Source organism: Hippopotamus amphibius, chromosome 9 (genome assembly GCF_030028045.1).
Source record: "Hippopotamus amphibius kiboko isolate mHipAmp2 chromosome 9, mHipAmp2.hap2, whole genome shotgun sequence".
Taxonomy (NCBI): Eukaryota; Metazoa; Chordata; class Mammalia; order Artiodactyla; family Hippopotamidae; genus Hippopotamus; species Hippopotamus amphibius.
In genome coordinates this window covers 122805480-122824969 of record NC_080194.1, presented here as the reverse complement: position 1 = coordinate 122824969, position 19490 = coordinate 122805480, and the positions used below count along the sequence as shown (strand labels likewise).

Below are 19490 nucleotides of genomic sequence, written 5' to 3'. Positions count from 1 at the left end.
TGCTGTCAAAAGACAAAACAAGAAGTGAAATCTCCATGCCCACATAAATTTGCCCCAGATATATTTTCCAAGCTCGAACTACAATTCCAGCAGCATTTTTTCAGACCTCAATATAAATGCAAAGGAAATGTTCATATTTCGAAATCCATTTAACTGTGCATTTGAGGAGCTTCTACCTAAACTTCAATTGGATGTGATTAATCTGGAATGTAATGACAAGCTAAAAGCAAGAATCTAATAGAATCCTATTAATGCCTTTCAAGTCATGAATGCACTCAATTAAAATCATATGTTCATGATGAGAGACACAAAATCTCATTACATATCAGCATTAACAGATTAACATTTACAATCAATTTTGATGGCAGGGAACACTATCTTTGAACGCAGCTACCCAGTATGTTATCCCATAAAAAAGAATTCCATTCTTCTCACTAGTAGATATATATTACCAAAAAATTGTAACCAATTATCATACTGAAGTCCACTAATAAAAACTTTGTGGAAATTTGTTTTGTCCCTTATGTAACAAGCAGCTATATGATATTCTCAATTCTGCCTCTTGGCATGAAAAGCCAAAAAAACTTGCATGAAAAGCCAAAAGAACTTGCTATCGCACCCTTTACAGAAAAAGATTTCCAAATTCTGGCTAAAAGACCAAAGATACACACACAGATCAATGGAACAGAAAAGAGAGTCCAAAAATAGACCTACACAAATATGGTCAATTTTTGACAAAGGAGCAATTCAATGGGAAAAGACTAGTCTTCTTAACAAGTGGTGGTACAACTGGAATCCATGTATGGGAAAAATATAAACCCACTTTGATCTATACTTCAATCCATTATACAGAATTAATTCCAAATAGAGCACAAACTTAAACGCAAAACCTAAAAACAAAAACAAAAACAAACCAGGAGAACATCTTTGTGGCCTTAGATCAAGCAAGAATTTCTTAACTACGACACCAAAATCATAAAAGAAAAACTGATAAACTGGACTTCATCAAAATTAAAAACTTTTTCTCTGCAAAAGACTGTTAATAGAATGAAAAGACAAGCCACAGACTTGAGAGAAAATATGTGCAAATTGCTTATCTGACAAAGGAGTTGTATCCATAATACATAAAACTCTCAAAACAATAATAAGAAAACAATCCATTTTTTTTTAATGGGCAAAACAATTGAAGACGCTTCACACAAAAAAAGATATATGTATGGCAAATTAGCCCATGAAAAGATGCTCAACATCATCAGTCATGAGGGAAATGTAAATTTAAACCATAATAAAATACTACTACATAGCTACTAGAATGGCTAAAAATTTTAAGTGCTGGCAAAATTACAGAGAAACTAGAACTCTTACATAGATCCAGTGGCAATGCAAAATGGAACAGCCACTTGGGAAAATATTTTGGCGGTTTCTTATAAAGCTAAACATACACTTCCATACAATCCAACAATCTCATTCTTAAGTTTTTACCCCAAAAAAAAAGAAAATTTTTATTTTCAAATGTTAAATTTTTGTTTTTACACAAGAACCTGTACACAAATGATTATAGAAGGCTTTACTTATAATCTCCTCAAAATTGGAAACAGCTGTCAAGCACTTTTTAAAGTATTTTATATGCTTTGATGCATTGAATACTCACAAAAATCCTATGAAGCGGGTACTATATCATCCCCATTTTACAGAAGGAAACCATGGCATGGAAAAGTTAAGACATTAAGATCTGGGATTCAATTCGAGGCTGTGTGGCCAGAATCCATAACTGGTTTTAACCACTACAATATAATGCCTGTCAATCACTGAATGAAGGAGTATGTGCAGCCCTTGGTCTAGAAGGCATCCCCCAGTTATAACATAGTTCTGTGGAAACAATGAAGTCCTATTCTAAAATTCTGCATTGAATACCAGTAACTACTGTACAAAAAAATACATAAGCATATTAGATATAGACAGATAGTATTTGTGCCCCTCAAAAGAAATAGGAGCTAAAATATTGGTTTCATTTTAAAAATGAAAATAGTATATATGTGTATATTACTATATATGTCAGCCAACTATTATAACGACTAGGTTTACTGCCTTTTGTAAAGCCTGAAGATTTGTTTATGAGTGTCACTTAGCATTTGCCATCAATCTTGAAAAATGTCTGAGCCATATGGACCCTAAGAAGTATACCATGTAATTTCTAGGCATATATTCATGATATATAAATGTAATTCACGTACCAGAGAGCATTAAAGAGCTCAGGAACCTGAACACCTGGGTTCCAGTCTCAGCTCTACTGTGTACTTTGAACAAAATTATGACCATTATGTGGGACTCCCAATGGAAGGAGAAGACTAGATGGAGCATCTAGGTTTGGTTTTTTTTTTTTTCAGTAGTGGGCCTCGAGTAGAACTTTGGTGGATTTTTCAGTGATTGTTGAGGAGCATCAAAAGAGTCCAGCCCAGGGACTTCCCTGGTGGTCCAGTGGTTAAGACTCCACACTCCCAATGCAGGGGGCCCGGGTTCGATCCCTGGTCAGGGAACTAAATCTCACAAGCATGCCGCAACTAAGAGTTTGCATGCCGCAACTAGACATCCCACACGCCACAACGAAGATCCCGCGTGAAGCAACTAAAAAAAAAAAAAAAAGATTCCGAATAGCACAAACAAGATTCTGCATGCAGCAAAAGAAGATACCACATGCTGCAACTAAGGCCTGGCACAGCCTAATTAATTAATTAATTAAAAATTTAAAAAAAAAGCATCCAGCCCACTGTGGGCAGTTATTTTTGAATGGGAGTCTGGAACCTGGAATCTCTACATCCGCCTTTGCCAGCGCCCTTCACACCCTCCCAGTTCATGATTATGATAATTAATGATAACTACAATAGCAGGCACCCTAATATGATTAAGAACAAAGATATAGAAGTCTTTGCAGTTGTCTGTCTCGATCTGCATGGTCATTCTTCTTCCAGTACCCACACCCTCACGTTCCATACAGGGGAAATTCTGAATCAGCCAGTTCTGTTTCTGGATTTGGTTATACAGAACTGGGATCGGTTTAAAAAGGGTTTGAAAAAAAATTGCAAGGTGTAACCAATTTAAATTAAAAATGGTAAGGATGGGTTCTTGAAATAAAAAAGATTAAGGAAGAAGAGCAGGGTGAAGAGAAGTACCAGTCAGCCAGAAAACTTCATAGTTTTTCCCAACACTTTTGTTGGGAGGGAAGGGATGCAGTCTGTGAGGAATGATGGGGAGAGATGGTTTTTAAGATGTTTGCCACACATTAATAATCTACTTTTCCACCTATCCAGTAATTGCCTTCAATTTTTTTTTCTGAATCCTCCTTACAGAGACCAAGCTATATAAGTCTCTGGTTATATTCCCATTATACTACCATTTATTTGGCATTTATGTGCCAGGCATTGTGATAAGCACTTACGTTTTTTCTCAGTTCACTTTGAGACACTAATTACCTTTGAGTTCCGTATTATCATTTTAGTTTCAGGTATAGGAAATCGAGGTTCAGGAAGTTTAAATGCCATGCCTGCACCAGTTACGGGATCAGGTCAAGATTTGAAGCCCGGTCTTTGTGACCCTGTCATTCAACAAATATTTATCAAATGCCACCACTGTGCCAGGCATGCTAGGACCCTAGGATGTGGCCATGAACTAAACAAAGTCCCTTTACTCATGGAGCCCATCTTCTGGTGAGAGACAGAAGAAAAGTAAACAAGTAAATAACACCATTTCAGATGATAAAAGATGTTCTGAAGTAAACAAATGGGGCACTGAGACTCTCTATCACTAACCCATAAGGAGTCTTGGGGGGCATAAGTAAGCCTCCCGACTTGGGTCATTACTTTACGGTTTGGTCAGTCAGTCACGTCCTCAGCGCAGAGGCGCGCTCAGAGCCCGGTCGGAGCCCGGTCAGAGCCCGGCAGGTCAGCAGGCGGCATCCTGGACCCAGCGACCTCCACCAGGAGCCGCCAGAGGCTAGGCCGAGGACAGCAGGCCGCTGGAGGATCCTCGGAATCGACGGGCCGCTGGCGGCGCTCACGACCTGAGCACTAGCGAGGCGAGTGGCCAGGCCACAGCAACTGTTGGCCCCGAGCTGCCCCCGCCTCGAGACCCTCTGCCCCCAGTGACCCCTGCTGGACCTCGGGACCCTCCCATCCAAGGTGACCCCAACCCAGCCTCATAACTCTCCCAGCTTCAGGGAACCCCGACCCAACCTGTGACCCTCCTGAGGTGACCCCAGCCCTGACTCTCGACCTTCCTGCCTGAGGTGACACACGAGGCCTCCCTGCCTCTCTGAACTGCGCTGGGACCGCGGCCACACCCAGGGATGCTGGGCCCGTCCTGACCACCCCATAGCCGTTTTCTAGAAATTTCCTTGCCCCAGGGCCTCATCTGCCCAGCAGCATCCACGCCAGGCCCAAGAGGGCAAAGCGCCCTCCCTCCGTGAGGAGAAGGGATCCGGCCCCCAACGAAAGACAGTGCTGGAGGGTAAATGGACGATGTCCAGGGAAGGCAGAGGTTCGGGCAATGACTACTTCAGCTGCCTGGAAGTGCATGCGGACCTCTCGGCTCTCCTCACCCTTCAAGCCCTCGCCCAGATTCCCGCGTCCCGCGCCCCCTGCCGCCCTGCCGCGGGGGCGCTGAGTACTGCGCAGGCGCAAGTATGGGCGGGGCAGCCATGGGCGGCCCCTGCACCGCAGGGGTGGCCCGCTGCGCATGCGCGAGCCGGCCGGCGCGCCCCCTGCAGGAGCTTGGGCTGCCGGGTCCTCCGCCCGTCGCGGGTCGCAGGCGCCCCCTCCCCGCCCTGGCGGCCTAGCAGCTGTCCACAGTGGTTGCCGCCGCTGCCGCGAGGCCAGAGCAGAGCCGGGAGCCGAGGGAGGGGACCCCGCGAGAGGGCAGCGCGCCGGCCGCCGCCGCCTGGGCGCTGAGGGTCGGTGAGTGCCCCAGGACCCGCCGGTCGCGCGCGCTGGCTCCCAGGGCTCGCGGCTTAGGGGCCGCTTCCCCGCCCCGGGCGCCCTCCCGACCGCGAGCCGCCCCTCTCCCCCGCCTAGCACCCGGCCCCTCCCGCGGCCCTGCCCCGCCCCCGCCCTGCCCGCTGCCTCCGGCGCCAGCCCAGCAGGTGCATCTCCCCGCAGTGCCAGGCCGCCCTGACTCAGGCTTCCCTTCAGCGCGAGCCTCTGGGCGTGTCCCCATCCCCGCAGGCAGCTCCCCATAGCAGGCCCCCCTTAGAGAAACTTAACCTTACCGGAGCTAGAATCGCTGTGGAATCCTTTGTGCCCAGCGGAGGGGGGTGGACAGACATTTACCATGTTAAGACCCGCTGGCCTTCATCGGCAGACAGTTTGAACACTTGCCTGCTAAAGCCAGGCGACATCTCAGGCCGATGAGCCGAGGCAGGGCCGCCAAGGATGCTGTTGGCTCATCTCTTGGTGCAGAGATTCCCAGTGTGGGTGGGAATGCGCCCCCCTAACGGTGTCTGCCCTGCTCCCAAAGCTGCCTTCTCATGGGCCTCAGAATGGGGGTCCGGTGGTCCACTGTTAGTGGTGAGAGTTGCGTGGGGGAACAGAAGGAAAGGGACCTCTTGGGCTAGGTGGAAGGACTTGCCACAGCCCTGGTGCCCATGGTCAGTCTGTATTTGGTATGAATTTGTGTTTACATAGGTATTGTCACTTTCCGGAAGTAGACTGTAAGCTTCATGAGGGCAGGGACTATCTCCTAAATGAGGGCTTAGGACACATGCTTGGTGCATATCTGTGGCATGAGTGAATGCCCCTCTTGGATGTTGCCTAATTAAAGCCTGTTCCCTGATAGGTTATTTCTATTTGTTTGCCTCTTTCCTCCTGATCTCTGAGCTCCCTGAAGGCACAGATTGGCTCTTGTTGGGGCTTGTGCTCCTAGCACATAGCCAGCGCCTGGCACATGACAGGCACTCAAGGAGCACTTGTCAAAGAAGTGGGTGAGACTTGTAGCAGTGTGGAAATGCAGACAAGCTGCAAGTGGAAGAGTGACGCTCTTTTCTCCTGAGCAACTGTATCATTTGATTCAGAACATTTTGATGCTGCCTTTTGTAAACGTGAAAAGGTTAAGGGTGTTTTCCTTTAGAAAGTTAACTTCATTGGAAAAGTAAAAGAAAGGGAAACAGGTAAAAATGGATGCTATGGGAATCCCCCACCTTTTTTTTTTTGACTTCTCAGGGGTTTTTGTTTTGTTTTGTTTTTTTAATTGAACACTTGCTTACTCTATTGGACAAGCAGGATGGCATCATTCCTTCTCTAAGGTGATCTATCATCATTCTGATGAAACAGCCTTTTGGAACAAGAGAGGGAGCTCAGGTTGTTTTTTTTTTTAAGTTACTAGTTTTCCACAGTGCATATGCCAGGCAGTCTCATGGGAACCTGTCTGGGGAAGGCCCGGGTAAGACTCTCTAGTTGACAGTTTCTTCTCCAGCCCTGCTTCCTGAAACAACAGTAGACTCCTCTGCTATTGAGTCTGTTGGGGGCAGGGGGTGGGGGTGGGGGAGAAGAGGCAGGTATTCTGGAACTCTGGGGAGAATGATGGGCAAGGCTCTGTGCACAATTGGGGACCTTAGGATGGAGCTAACGAGATGATTTATTCATGAATAGCTGACCTAAGACAGAGCGAGATAAGTGCTACACGAGACATCCAGAAAAGCTGCCGCAAGTGTGCAGAGGTGGGGGGATGGCTTGCGACAAGAGCAGAAGGTCTCAACCCTGGCTGCATGTTAGAATCACTGGGGAAAGAGTCCCATGCCCAGATAACAGCCCAGAATCTCCAGGGGTGGGCCTCAGGCATCAGTTTCTGTCTTAAAGCATCCCAGAAGATTCCGTTGTGCAGCCAAGACGAAGAACCCCTGAACCAGTTGGGGTTGTCAGTGGCTGCTTCACAGAGGGGCCAGGACTGGACTGGGAAATGACAGGAAGGATTTCAGAAAGTAGAGATGAGAATGGTGGGTGATACTCCAAGCCGACAAAACCACAGAAGGCCCACACACACCCGGGAAAGTGTAAGGCGTGTCAGTCCCTGTCCTGGGAGACTTGGGCAGTGCCTGTCCCCCTGACCGGCTGAGTCTTTTGCCGCATTTGGAGAGATTTGGAGTCAACGGGCAGAGAGGTGCCATTGCAGGACCTGAGTAATGAGCTTGCTGCCTTGCTTGTTGCAGAAGATCCATGGTTACCTCTCTCTCTGGGGATTCTCAAATGCCTGGTTACCTCATTTCCTACACCTAGAAAGGCAGAAGACTTGCAGGACAGGGACTGAGATGGAGGCTGCAGCAGGGGTTAGGAGAGCAGGCAGTGCAACAGATTTTGTGGAACTCTCTCCCAGTAGCCTCCTTTGGGCCACACCTTTGGCTTAAAAATATATCCCACCACCCCCTGCTGGGAGCTTCAGTGTAAACTCAGAGCCAGGTGATTCTGAGGAGCCCATTGCCCTGACCCAGGACAGCACAGATGGTGGCACTGAGTGAGACCCACAAACTAGGTCTCCATCTGGGCCTCCCAATACAAATGACCATGACCTTGAACCTGGCTTCATGTGGCTCTTGGACAATGACTGCGGCTTGTGGATTTGTTCCCATCTTATCCGCACAGGGGCCATTTGTATAAATAAGTCATCCACAAGCCTTTTTCATGTCCACTGCTATATGTAAAAGAATTTGAGCATGCACCACCATATATTTTATTTATTTATTATAAAAGAAAGCCATATGGGGCTTCCTAGGTGGCGCAGTGATTGAGCATCCGCCTGCCAATGCAGGGGACACGGGTTTGATCCCTGCTCCAGGAAGATCCCACATGCCGCGGAGCAACTAAGCCTGTGCCCCACAACTATTGAGCCTGTGCTTTAGAGCCTGTGAGCCACAACTATTGAGCCCATTTGCTGCAACTACTGAAGCCCACGCACCTAGAGCCCGTGTTCCGCAACAAGAGAAGCCACGGCAATGAGGAGCCCGCGCACCACAACAAAGAGTAGCCCCCACTCACTGCAACTAAAAAGAAAGCCCGAGCACAGCAAAAAAGACCCAACACAGCCAGTTAAATTAATTAATTAAAAAAAAAAGAAAGCCATATACTACTGTCCTGAATATAATGGACATAGAAACATATACAAATACAGACCTATTAAATGAATGAGAGGCAAAATGAACACGATTAAGTTTTTCATTGTATCAGTAGTGCAAAATCTAGTGTATACATGTGTGCTGTTTTTAAAAGAAAACCATATGATCAAGTCTACATCCCATTTATAAATGCTTGGTGAAACATGAGTCCCGCATTTGGAGGTGTGGTTGTGAGTTCTGTTTATGTCAGTTCCTGATGCTTGAGGGGTTCGCAGATAAGCACAGGAAACCTCAGGAAGGCGTGCAGACTGTGCTATGTGTCTGGTACTTGTTTTTCAATCCCACCCGCCAATCATGCAAAGGCTCTTGATGAATCTGGGCTGGTGAGTGTTCAGGGGCCATCATGAGAGGTGGAAGTTCTGGATCCCAAAGCTCTTGCTGTACAGGTGTCAGTGTTCACATGGATGGCGCTCTTGCCTCATCTTTGGCAATAGTCACACACCTGTGGAAACATCTCCAAACATTTGTTTTCATAAATGCTCTGTTCTTGGCACAGATTATTTTGAAAACCTGTAACTCTCACGCATTGTCACCTTTTACTGGAAGGGACAGATTTGAGTGCATTGGCCTAAAACCAATAAGCTAGCACTCATTTATCATTGAAAAGAAAAGAAAAAGGTTTCCAGGCTTGAAACTTCTCATGAAAGAAAATGTGTATTTCCTCCTTAAGTTCTAAGTCTTGAGATAACCAGGGATATTCACAACAGACAGTCCCCAAATCACTGCAAAGTATTGTAAGGCTTTGGCTGTTTGAGTCTTTTTTTTTAATTGACCACAACCATGATAACCTGAAGCATGTAAACACACCTGAGAGACTTAAACTAGTGAGCAAGGGCCCATCATCACCCGCGTGTCATGGAGCCCCTCCTCCATCAGGGTGCCATGGCCGCTGACACATAGTCCAGCAAGAGTGCCAGGGTGTATTCATGTGTTAAATATTAGTAAAACTGGGACTTTCCTGGTGGGCCAGTAGTTAGAAATCCACCTTCCAATGCAGGGGACACGGGTTCTATCCCTGGTTGGGAAACTAAAATCCCACATGCCACAGGGCAGCTAAGCCCGCGCACCGCAACTAAGACCTGTTGCAGCCAAATAAATAAATATTTTTTTAAAAGTTAGTAAAACCAATTTTTTCCTCATTTTTAAAGTAGAATTTCTTGCCATTCCTTTACTCCAGCAAATTGTCTTGCTCACCCCACTGGAAGACTAATAGTGGGGTTCACTGTTGGGGACCACCCTCTGTAAATGTGCCTGCTATTTTCAGCCTATTTTTTACAGTACTTATTGATATTTGGACATTAACCTGCAGAATCCACTGAATTAGATATTTTCACAATTTAAAAGATCATGTACAGGGTAAAAGATTAAGCAAAACAGAACACCCTCGAACGGAATCACTGCACTTTTGGATGCCCCTCACCCCCGCTCCACCCAAGCTCCCTTCTTGGCATAGCACCCAAGGCCTTGATCAGTTTCCCTTTCTGGCTCAGTCCCTGCTGCTCCTCCCCAGCTGCTCAGAATTATTGGGTTGGCTTACGGGAAAACCCAAACAAACTTTTTGGCCAACCCAATACTGGCTGTTCCCCCTATGCACTCTTTCATTTCTCCATGATCTTGCAGTGCCCTTCCCACCTCAACCAACAAGAAACCCCGAGATTGGTCTCCTGTGTCCCCTCTTCCTGGGAGCCTTCCCAGAGCTCACTCTGTCTTACACACACACACACACACACACACACACACACACACACACACACACACACACAAGTTCTGGTCTCCTCCAATCTCGTGATGCTTCATTTGGCTTCAGTCATACCAATTAAAGCACATGCAAGCATTTGCAGACTGTGAACTCTTTGGATTAAGAACACTGTGATTTTCATTTCCAAATCCTCAGTACCTAGTATAAGTGCCCATTACACAGTAACCACTTGACAAATGTTTGGTGGAAGAGTAAATGCATTTTTGTCTTGTGTATCCTAAAAGGCCACAGATTCTACCAGCAAATACGAAGTACCTATCATGCCTTCTTCAGCAAGTACACGTAGACTTAATACCGCTGACTGTTGTGGGCTCCCCGCGTCCATAAGGAAATGCTTCCCTAGCTGAGATGGGTCCTCACCCACCTTGGTCCTCAGGAAGAGTGCCAAGTCCCAGCCAGTGCCACCAACAAGGCTATCTCCCTGTTCCGCACCTATGATCCAAGAGGGCAGAGCCCTGGTTGTCCGCTCTCTGTGTGACAGCAGAATCTGCCTCGGCCTTACTGAGACCCCTCCCTCCAAGCCACGCCATGCTCCAGGCCTGTGCAGACCTGGCTTCCATGGAAGGAAAGGCAACCACACTTGGGATATGACAGAACACATGATGTAACAGGGTGTGCCTGGCCCTGGGGCCCCATCCACTTCTGCTTGCTGGCCTTGAGGCTGGCTCAGCAGTGAGCTTTCTAGAAGCATTAACACCATTCTGTGCTGTATATGCAGAAATAAAAGCTGCTTTTTGCTTGGACACGTAGAAACTGGAGGACGTATTTAACTTCATAATGAGAAAAAATCCCCAGATCAGGAAGTGGAGGTGTTGGGACTCAACACAGACGGGTGAGCACCTGGCATGATGCTCCCAAACCAGGACAACCGTTTTCAGAGGAACCCCGGGTGCCACAGAGAGAGCTCTCAGAAGTCAGCAGCTCACAGTAGGCTCTCACTCTGGACCAGCTCAGTTGCTCATCTGAAAAGCAAACATTGAAATAGTGATTTGTGTAATGTTTAATATTTTAACAGTGAGTAAACAAGCCTTTCCGTGGTAAAAAGAGCTTTCCTTTCCCTTCCCTTCCTGGCTCTGTCCCAGGAGGTGTGAAGTGAGCCTCAAGGGGAAGTCCTCAGACGCTCTTGTGAGGCTTTGTGAGCGACTGCCTCGGAGTGGACCCGCAGGGGCTGGTTCTGGATCGCAGCCCCCGCCACTTCCAGGGAACTCTGAGTGCCTCAAGTGTGCTGAGGAACTTTAACTTCCTTTCCTCGTGTACATTTGCTTTCGTAACCAGAAAGCTTCCCAGATTTTGTAATTCCGGGAATGTCCTCTTTTAAATTCCTTTTCTGCTCAAACAGAACAGACGTGGGTATGGTATTCAGTGAGACTTCAGATAGTGCCTGGCGGGCACAGGGCAGCGAGCTGGGTGCTACGGGGACAGAAATAATGTACAATGTCTATTACGGTGGTGGGATATTTCTTCTCTTTGATTTCTAATGTTAGGTTCTGGGAGGAATATATACAGACTTTGTAAAGCTGTTTACTGCTTTTAGGATACACAGGGCTGCAGGGGTGCAGTGGTAAAAACTCAGACTAGGAGGCTCAGATCTGGGGTCTGAGGCTTTCTTGCTGTGTGATCCTGGGCCAGGCACTTCCTCCTAGTTTCTTAGTCTTGAAAGGATGATGGTACTAGAAGCCAGGGCTGGGTTAGGAGTCTCTATAAATATAAAAGTATATAAAATAAAAGCTTCTTATAGTTTATTGTACCAAGAGAGAACAAAGCCACCCCAGTGCTCTCAGTTTCCCAAAATCCCTATTTCTCTGATACTGGACTCGGCTCTGCTTAAGTAACATGCTCGCAATCTGTTTTGCACTTTGATTTTCTAACCCAGTGAAAGGTGTTTTATGATTATTTTAATTATGCTCTGGCACCCTCCGTTTGCCCAAAGGTGCCGGAGCGTCATGTCAGCGAGCCCCAGGCCCCTCCTGATGTCCCGTGAGGCGTCAGTGCTCCCGAGCTCCAAGGTCCGCCCACCATACTCCAGAGGCCTGCCGGCCCCACCCCAGAGCCCTCTGTGCAGGGCTGCCTCCTCCCAGCCAGACCTCCCGTAGCCCCAGAGGAAGGCCTCAGCCAGGAGCCCCTGCCGGGACTCAGGTCAGTTCCCCAGTGCCGCTGTCCAGTGTTGTCTTCATGGGAAGGTGGATGGTCTGTCTCTCTGCCCTACAAACCCCCCTGCCCCGCCACCCAGGGCTGGAAAGATGGGGTTAAGCTTGGGGATGTGTCCTTTCTTGGCCAGACTTCTCCAGAAAAGTCGTCAACTTCTCTGACCAGAAGACTTCTCTGAACCGTGTGACCTTTTCACATTCCCCTCTTGGTAGAGGAAGAAGCTTCATCTCAGCCAAGCCAGGCACCCATCAGCCTGATGTGGGGATGACCAGCCCCGCTGGAGGCACTGCTGTCCCCTCTTAGCCTAAACCACTTCTTGAAACTGTTCATAGACCACAGGCCTTCATGGGTAACGTTACACTACTGCTCTTTTATTAGTTGTCTACAACTGATTTTAAGACAGGTTTTCCATCTTGTTCATTTTAAAAGAATTTGGATAATTTATTAAGTTGCCACTTAATAGCACTTCATACTATTTTAGCTTTAATCTCTCCACATTTTAACCATGCGGTTAATTAAAAGCCGCATTTTAAGTTAATTTGTAAATAACTTCTTGCAGTTGTGTTTTCTACGAATATTTACTGAGTGCCCTTTAAAGCATAAATTTTGAGGAATTACTGTTACACAGATACAGACAGCTACATCTTTTTTTTTTTTTTAAGCAAGAGTTTAATTTAAAAATGAGCTTTAAAGGAAATGATTTTCCACTAACTGAAGCCAGAAGTAAAACTGGCTATCTCATAAACAAGATCTTGCTCCACGCGTACTGAGTCTCAAGGTAGGTTCTTTGGGCTGTAGTGTTAGAGCTGGTTAACTAATGAAGGATTTACTAGCCGTTTGTCCAAGCTTCCCGTGCTGTCCTGACCCGCCTGATGGATGGTGTTGGGTTAGTATCAGCCTGAGTGTGGAGCCGGCTCATTGCACTCAGGACCCTTCCCTGTGAGTCACGGACACTTCTCCCCACTTGAAGGACCGTGAGCTGTGAAGGGCCCTTCTCCACTCCACCTGCGTCCTTGGCACAGACGGTGACCAGGAGCTCTCTGGGGCCTCCCCTCCTCTGCTGCCCTTGCCGCCCACCTCAGGTCCAGCCTCGACTGGCCTTCATGCCTACAGCTTCCGGAACCGGGTGCTTCTAGTCGTGGGCATCCTGGGGTCTTCCTGAGTTAACTCCGACCCCCTCCTTCTCTAGAGGTTAGTGTGATTCCGTGTCTCTGCTTCTCACACTGCAGTCTCATGAGACGGATTTCCCTAAATTGAGGGAGACCTTTATAAGCCTCTGTTCTTGTTTCTGCTGTCACTGTGTTGATAATCAGTGTCTCAGCATATTTTCCCAGCTATATGTGCCAGATTTAAATATAACATTCGTACCTAATGTAGAGTAGATTTTCTCTGGAGGAAAATGACCAGTGTCATGTGGAGGCTCACAGACCGCTGCTCACAGTTAAAGCAGGAAGAACTGGTCTTCAGGATTCAAGGCAGGAAAGCATGTGCCACCCTGCCATTCACGTGTCCGCCTGCCGTGTCTGCTCCTTGGTCAAGGCCACTGAGGGCCCCCACCCCAGGCTCCTTCCTTGCTCCGCCACAGCCCTCTCCAGGTCTTAGAAGTCAGCCCCCAGCCAGGACACTGAGCTAAGTTTCCTTTTATTGTTCTGTGATAGTGGAGAGTAAAGCAGTATGGGAGGGGAATTCCATCAACCTGAGTTTTTGCGGAGAAATAGCACATTCACACGAACTACGGAGAACATCTGAATAGTGTTCATCCAGTGATTGCCACGCCAGTGGCCACGTTGCATCTACCAAAAAGGGCATGTGCTCCTTGAATACACAGATAGAATTGGCCTCTCCCTCGGGAACAGTTCTGAGTTAGGCTGGGACAAAAGGAGGTGAGGAGAAGTGGAGGGTCTGTGTCTCAGGACTGACTTTCCCTCCCCCAACTCTCCCCGCCTTCCCCAACCACTCATGGTTCACGTTTCACCGACACCCTGACTTTGGTTCACAACTAGCAGCCCTTCCGTAGAGGATGGCGGTGCTCAGGCAGCTGGCGCTCCTGCTCTGGAAGAACTACACTTTGCAGGTGGGTCTGACCCTGGGGGCACTGCAGGGGGAGGGGCCTGGCGGAGTGGGTGTCAGCAGGAGGGGGCTCCTTCCGCCTCTCCCTTGCGCTCCACAGTCCTCGGTTTCTGTTTCTCTTCAGAAGCGGAAGGTCCTGGTGACCATCTTGGAGCTCTTCCTGCCCTTGCTGTTTTCTGGGATCCTGATTTGGCTTCGCCTGAAGATCCAGTCGGAAAACGTGCCCAACGCCACCCTCTACCCCGGCCAGTCCATCCGGGAGCTGCCCCTGTTCTTCAGCTTCCCTCCGCCGGGAGCCGCCTGGGAGCTCGTCTACATCCCGTCCCAGAGTGACGCCGTGAGGACCATCACAGAGATGGTGAGGAAGACGCTGGTGATCAACATGAGAGGTGAGGCATCTTGGTGGGGCGGGGGGTGTTGACAGCGCAGCGGGGCTCAGAGCAGGGACAGGCCGGGTGGGGAGTCGGGCAGCAGCAGATGCAGCCTCCCTGTTGTGGCCGTACTTCCCGCAGATCTGTCGAGTCCCTCGGCTGTGACTTGTCTCGTAACTCAGGGACCAGTGTTGTGAGGGCCACGGGAAGTTGCATGTGTGACTGTTCCCAGCCTCTGGGTATTCAGAGTGGGGATGGTGTCCACATACCCCACAAAGCACTTTAATTACAAGGGCAAGGCCCAGTGCCAGGAACCTCTTTTGGGACATGGTTTGTGAGGACAACTCTGATAGAGTTAATCAGGAAGCCTGTTGAGGGCCATTCCCAGGAAATGTGCCAGTCACCTCTGCCAGGTCTTTGCTTTCAGAGTAGAAAGTATTATCCCCCTTTTCTCTCCCTCTTGATTTTGGCACATACCTCCTGTGGCCTGTTTAATTCAGTGTAGCAAATGCTTAGAGGAAGATCCTTGGTCCATCACTACATGATTAGAGTCAAACCCTTTATGTGAAATGGGGTCTGGGTGAGAGAGATCGTTGAACAGATTATATGTTAGTGCCCACTTGAATTTTTAAAGCTCACCATTATGGTTATGAGAGAGAGACTGATGCTGGCTGCAGAGCCCAGGGCAGGGCAGCCACCTGCATGGAGTGGGCCCTGCTTCAGCTCTCACCTTCTGGAAGCCTAGGGCCGGCTTTGATGGCGAGGTTCTGCCGGTCTTCACTGCAGCCCATCTCTGCCAGAAAAAAGCCTCCTTGAGTCTTAGGAAAGGTTTACAAGCCCTAGAGAAACTTGTGAGCTTTAGTCCCTTACCTGAAGGTCCAGCTTTTTCAAGCAGAGCGGACGACTGGGCAACTCTGGGCCTCTTGCTCCCCACAGCTCGAGGCTTCCCCTCCGAGAAGCACTTTGAGGACTACATCAGGTATGACAACCGCTCTACCAACGTGCTGGCCGCCCTGGTGTTCGAGCATGCCTTCAACCACAGCAGGGACCCCCTGCCACTGGCGGTGAGGACCCCAGCCCCATGGAGCCAAGCTTCCTTCCCCAGGAGCCAGAGGCACTCTGCCTGCCTGGGAGCAAATACAACTTTCCCCGTGGGTCCAGAATCACCTCTCGGCCCACTGAGGGACCCTGGTGGCGTTTGACCCGTCAAAGGGGTCAGAGCGGTTTAGAAACCTCACCTACCTGAAGAAAGCAGCCATAGACCATTGCTGTGGCCCCTCTTTGTTCTCTCATTTTATAAAAGGCATTACCGGTCTCCTTGGACAGAGTCAAATAGGACAAGTAGGAAAGTAGCAGATACTTGGGATTTAGTACCACGTTGCATTAGAATTTCTATTACATAATTAAGCAAAAAGAAAGATGTTTTGGTTGCCCCAGTGGCAATAAGACTGGGAAACTGTCACGTCCCCCAGCATCATGCTGGCGGCCCTGCACTGGTTAGCTGTGACTCCACACGTGGAGTTTCCACTGGTAATGGCAGAAGAGGGTGGTGAAGAGCACTGCAGAGGTGCCCTCAGGCTCCCTGTGCCCCAGCAGGACCACTCACTCCAACCTCCTGAGACCCACACATTGTTGGGGGGCTGGGGCAGTGGTGAGGTAGGGGTAGCAAGGGTCCCCAGCCCCTCCCACTGGACACAGACGTTTGCTCCTCTGGCTGGATCCCTCAGAGCGCTTGGTTTTCTCTTTGTTTCCGTAGGTGAAATACCACTTACGGTTTAGTTACACGCGAAGAAATTACATGTGGACCCAAACAGGCTCCTTTTTCCTGAAAGAGACGGAGGGCTGGCACACCACTTCCCTTTTTCCACTCTTCCCCAGCCCAGGACCAAGGGAACCCACGTCCCCTGACGGCGGAGAACCTGGTGAGGAACACTTTTAGGGGCTGCCTTCCCTCCCCCGGGGGCTGGCTGGTGATCATCACATGGGGGGATCCCACCTTGCATTTCTCTGGAGGAAGATTTTTTGCAAATATTTGACCTTCTTCTTTGTAGGAGAAGGAAGAAAACTTCCAGTGAAACTGGCTTCTGAAAGGCCAAAATAATCTTTGAAAACAGCAAGGCTGTCTCTCTGTTTCCCAGGAGACATGTGCTCTTGAAACATGTATATTTCGGTTTTTAAGGGGCTTCAGTTTGCATGGGTTCTTTGGGGCTTGGTTTTACGTTTCCCTTCTCTCCTTGCCCCTCTCTGTGTACAGTTGTTTAGGCTTTGTAAACTCTGTGGTCCTCCTGTAATTGTCTGTGGTTTCGTTGAGTCAGCGGCATGTTTGCAGAAGTCGGGTCTCGGCTCACTGTACCGTCAGAGCGTGTGTCAGTCTGTCCTGTGTAAGTCTGGCAGGTCATTGGCTTGTTTCTTTCCTCTGACCAAGGTCCCATCTTGGAACCAAGTAACTGGGCCCCAGGCTTTGCCCTCAGGCTGAGACCCAGCTGCAGGTTCCAGGTGGCATTTAGGCTGTTGCAAAGAACACAGAGTTCCCTGGCCCGCAAGACGCAGGACTTGTTAGAGATTTTGATGAGAAGACCCAGGTATGTCCCTAAATAGAGCGCCAGGAAGGCAAGAGTCAGCCAGCATTTAGAGATGTATTTCTGGTACCAGGGCCTTGTCCCCAGGCTACCGTTCCAGGGAGCGATTTTAAATCTGAAAGAGGAACTGAGATAAGCAAGGCGAGGCAAAATGTGCAGGGCCCTGATTGAAGTCCTAGACATGTTACCAGCAGGGGAGAGAGGAGCAGGAGACACTGGCTGCTGTGACCCAGGGCAGGGCTGTCCCTCCTGTTTGTGGAGACAATTTCCTAAGCTTAGAAGCAACAGAGGAAAAAGCTCTCCAAGGAAAAGACTGACAGATTTCACTATGTACCAATTTGAAATTTGCTAAAAGAGAAAAAGACATAACACCAATCTTCAAAGCAAGTAAGAGACTAGGGAAAACATTTCAGCAAATGACAAAAGGTAAATACCTTCTGTTTTATGAAGGACTCCTTAGTCCAAATCAGTTTTTAAAAACCATGAAGGCCCCAAGAGATGTGGAAAGGATGTGAACCTGGCACACAGCAGGCCCTCCATGAATTAGGCCAGTGTTCCCCCCAAGCCCACCCTGAAATGTCCATACCTTAGACCCCTGCTCCCCTGATAAAAATTGAGCCCCTGGAATAGTCTGAAAGGAGAGAATCCAGCGCACAAAAGATGTTCCCCACAGCATTATTTACGATCCTAAAAACGTTAGCAGTGGGAAGTGACTGATCACAGAGGGTGGGTTTTCCTCGGTGTTGGGCAGCCACAGAGGTTGTGGTGGTGAAGACCCCATGGCAGCAAACGGAGCCTCATGGGCAAACAACAAAGGAACAGGAGTCAGACAGGACATTTCCTGGGGGAGATGTTGTGATGTAAGAAAGACGCTGTCTTTGAAGCCAAGAGACCAGGGTCCTGTCTTAGCTTAGCCTCCTCCCACTTCGTGTAGCTCGACGCCTTGGACCTCAGTGGCCCCATCTGTCCAATGAGGATATTGTTCACTGCTGTGCAGGGTCGTCGTGAAGACAAGAACTAAACCCCCACCCAGCACGAGGGGTAACATTCACTGAGCACCTGCTGTTACCACAGCCATCAACCCTCTTACACCTAAGGGAGATGGTGGAACTGCAGAGACGCAGGACCTCGTGCTGGGGGTCGGGGGTGGGGGCATAAAATTGCTTTTCTTTTTTCTAGAGGCTGGAACCCAGGCAGCTGACAGTTCCATGTCGGACGATATTAGGTGTCCTCAACGTCACTGTTTTAGGAATGAGGGTGCCCACACTGCCCAGACCAGCACCCCATGCCCCTTCTCTGACCCCTGGGCTCGAGCTTCAGGACCCAGGCTGTCCTTCTGTCTCCTGAGGCTGTGCCCATTCCTTCTGTAGGCTCAGCTTCTTGCAAGCTTTGCTCTGGACTGGAATTCTGTATCCCCCCCAGGCCCTTTATACTTTAAAAATTGTTTATCGCAGACGACTGCAAGGAGTCAAAAAGGGCCAGCAGGGGGGGACCACAAGGCACACGAAGGTCGAAGGTCGTGTAGCGGTGGCCTTCGGTCTGTGGTTCCTGTCTCCCTTTGAGATGGTAACTTAGGGTGGATGGAATGTTAGTTGCTGGTCAGTGACAGTTGCTGGTCTCAAAGGAGCAAGACTGTTGTCGATTATCCCAGTAGGTCCTTAAAAGAGGGCAAGGGAGACAGAAGAGAGAGTCAGAGAAAGATGTGATGACATGGAAGCTGGTCAGAGAGATGCTGCCTGGCTGGTGTGGAAGGTGCAGGGAGGAGTCTCGAGCCAGAGAGTGAGGGTGGCCCCTGCAAACTGGAGGCCTACAGGAAACCCTGGGCCCTTCACCAGCTCGGTGCAGCACCCAGGATGTGGCTCCTCCCACGCATGTTGACCCCACGTGCCGGAACATCCTCTGCTCCCGCATTCAGGTTACATCCGCGAGGGCTTCCTGGCCGTGCAGCATGCTGTGGACAGGGCCATCATGCAGTACCACGCCAATGCCTCCACGCACCAGCTGTTCGAGAAGCTCACTGTGATCGCCAAGAGGTTCCCTTACCCGCCTTTTATCTCAGACCCCTTCCTCGTCGCCATCCAGTACCAGCTTCCCCTGCTGCTCATGCTGAGCTTCACCTACACCTCGCTCAGCATCATCCGGGCCGTCGTGCAGGAGAAAGAGAGGAAACTGAAGGTAACCATGTTTGCGTTGGGCTTTGGGAGAGCCCGGTCCAGGCTCAGCTGTTGTGCTCTGAGTCCTGTCGTCAGGCACAAACAGCTCCTGGGCACTGGGGCTACCAGGGCAGCTGGGCATGGGGCTGGTGCCCACGTGGCTCAGCCCATCTCGGGCCTCTTTGAAAGCAAGCCTGTTCTGTCCATATTTTTAAAACCCTGATAAAGCACTGACCATTGAAAAGACAATGTTTT

At 49.1% G+C, this 19490-nt stretch overlaps 2 protein-coding genes across 3 annotated transcripts in view; one reads left to right on the top strand and one right to left on the bottom strand.

Moving 5' to 3' along the window:
* Positions 1-4638, bottom strand: part of LOC130860594 (ATP-binding cassette sub-family A member 17-like) — a 137088-nt gene extending 132450 nt beyond the window's left edge. The window contains exon 1 of the mRNA XM_057749001.1: positions 4595-4638. The gene's annotated coding sequence lies outside the window, so the exon portion shown is untranslated. The remainder of the gene's footprint in view (positions 1-4594) is intronic.
* Positions 4639-4777: 139 nt separating this feature from the next.
* The window catches only part of ABCA3 (ATP binding cassette subfamily A member 3), a 44057-nt gene continuing 29344 nt past the window's right edge, over positions 4778-19490 (top strand). Inside the window, exons 1-9 of one of the 2 annotated variants that reach the window (XM_057750665.1) lie at positions 4778-4949; positions 11845-12050; positions 12193-12411; positions 13033-13253; positions 14066-14136; positions 14257-14521; positions 15440-15567; positions 16260-16425; positions 18998-19257. In XM_057750665.1, the coding sequence (XP_057606648.1) occupies positions 14083-14136; positions 14257-14521; positions 15440-15567; positions 16260-16425; positions 18998-19257 (873 nt within the window). In that variant the 5' untranslated portion in view covers positions 4778-4949; positions 11845-12050; positions 12193-12411; positions 13033-13253; positions 14066-14082. The remainder of the gene's footprint in view (positions 4950-11844; positions 12051-12192; positions 12412-13032; positions 13254-14065; positions 14137-14256; positions 14522-15439; positions 15568-16259; positions 16426-18997; positions 19258-19490) is intronic. The other variant, XM_057750666.1, reaches the window with a different exon arrangement.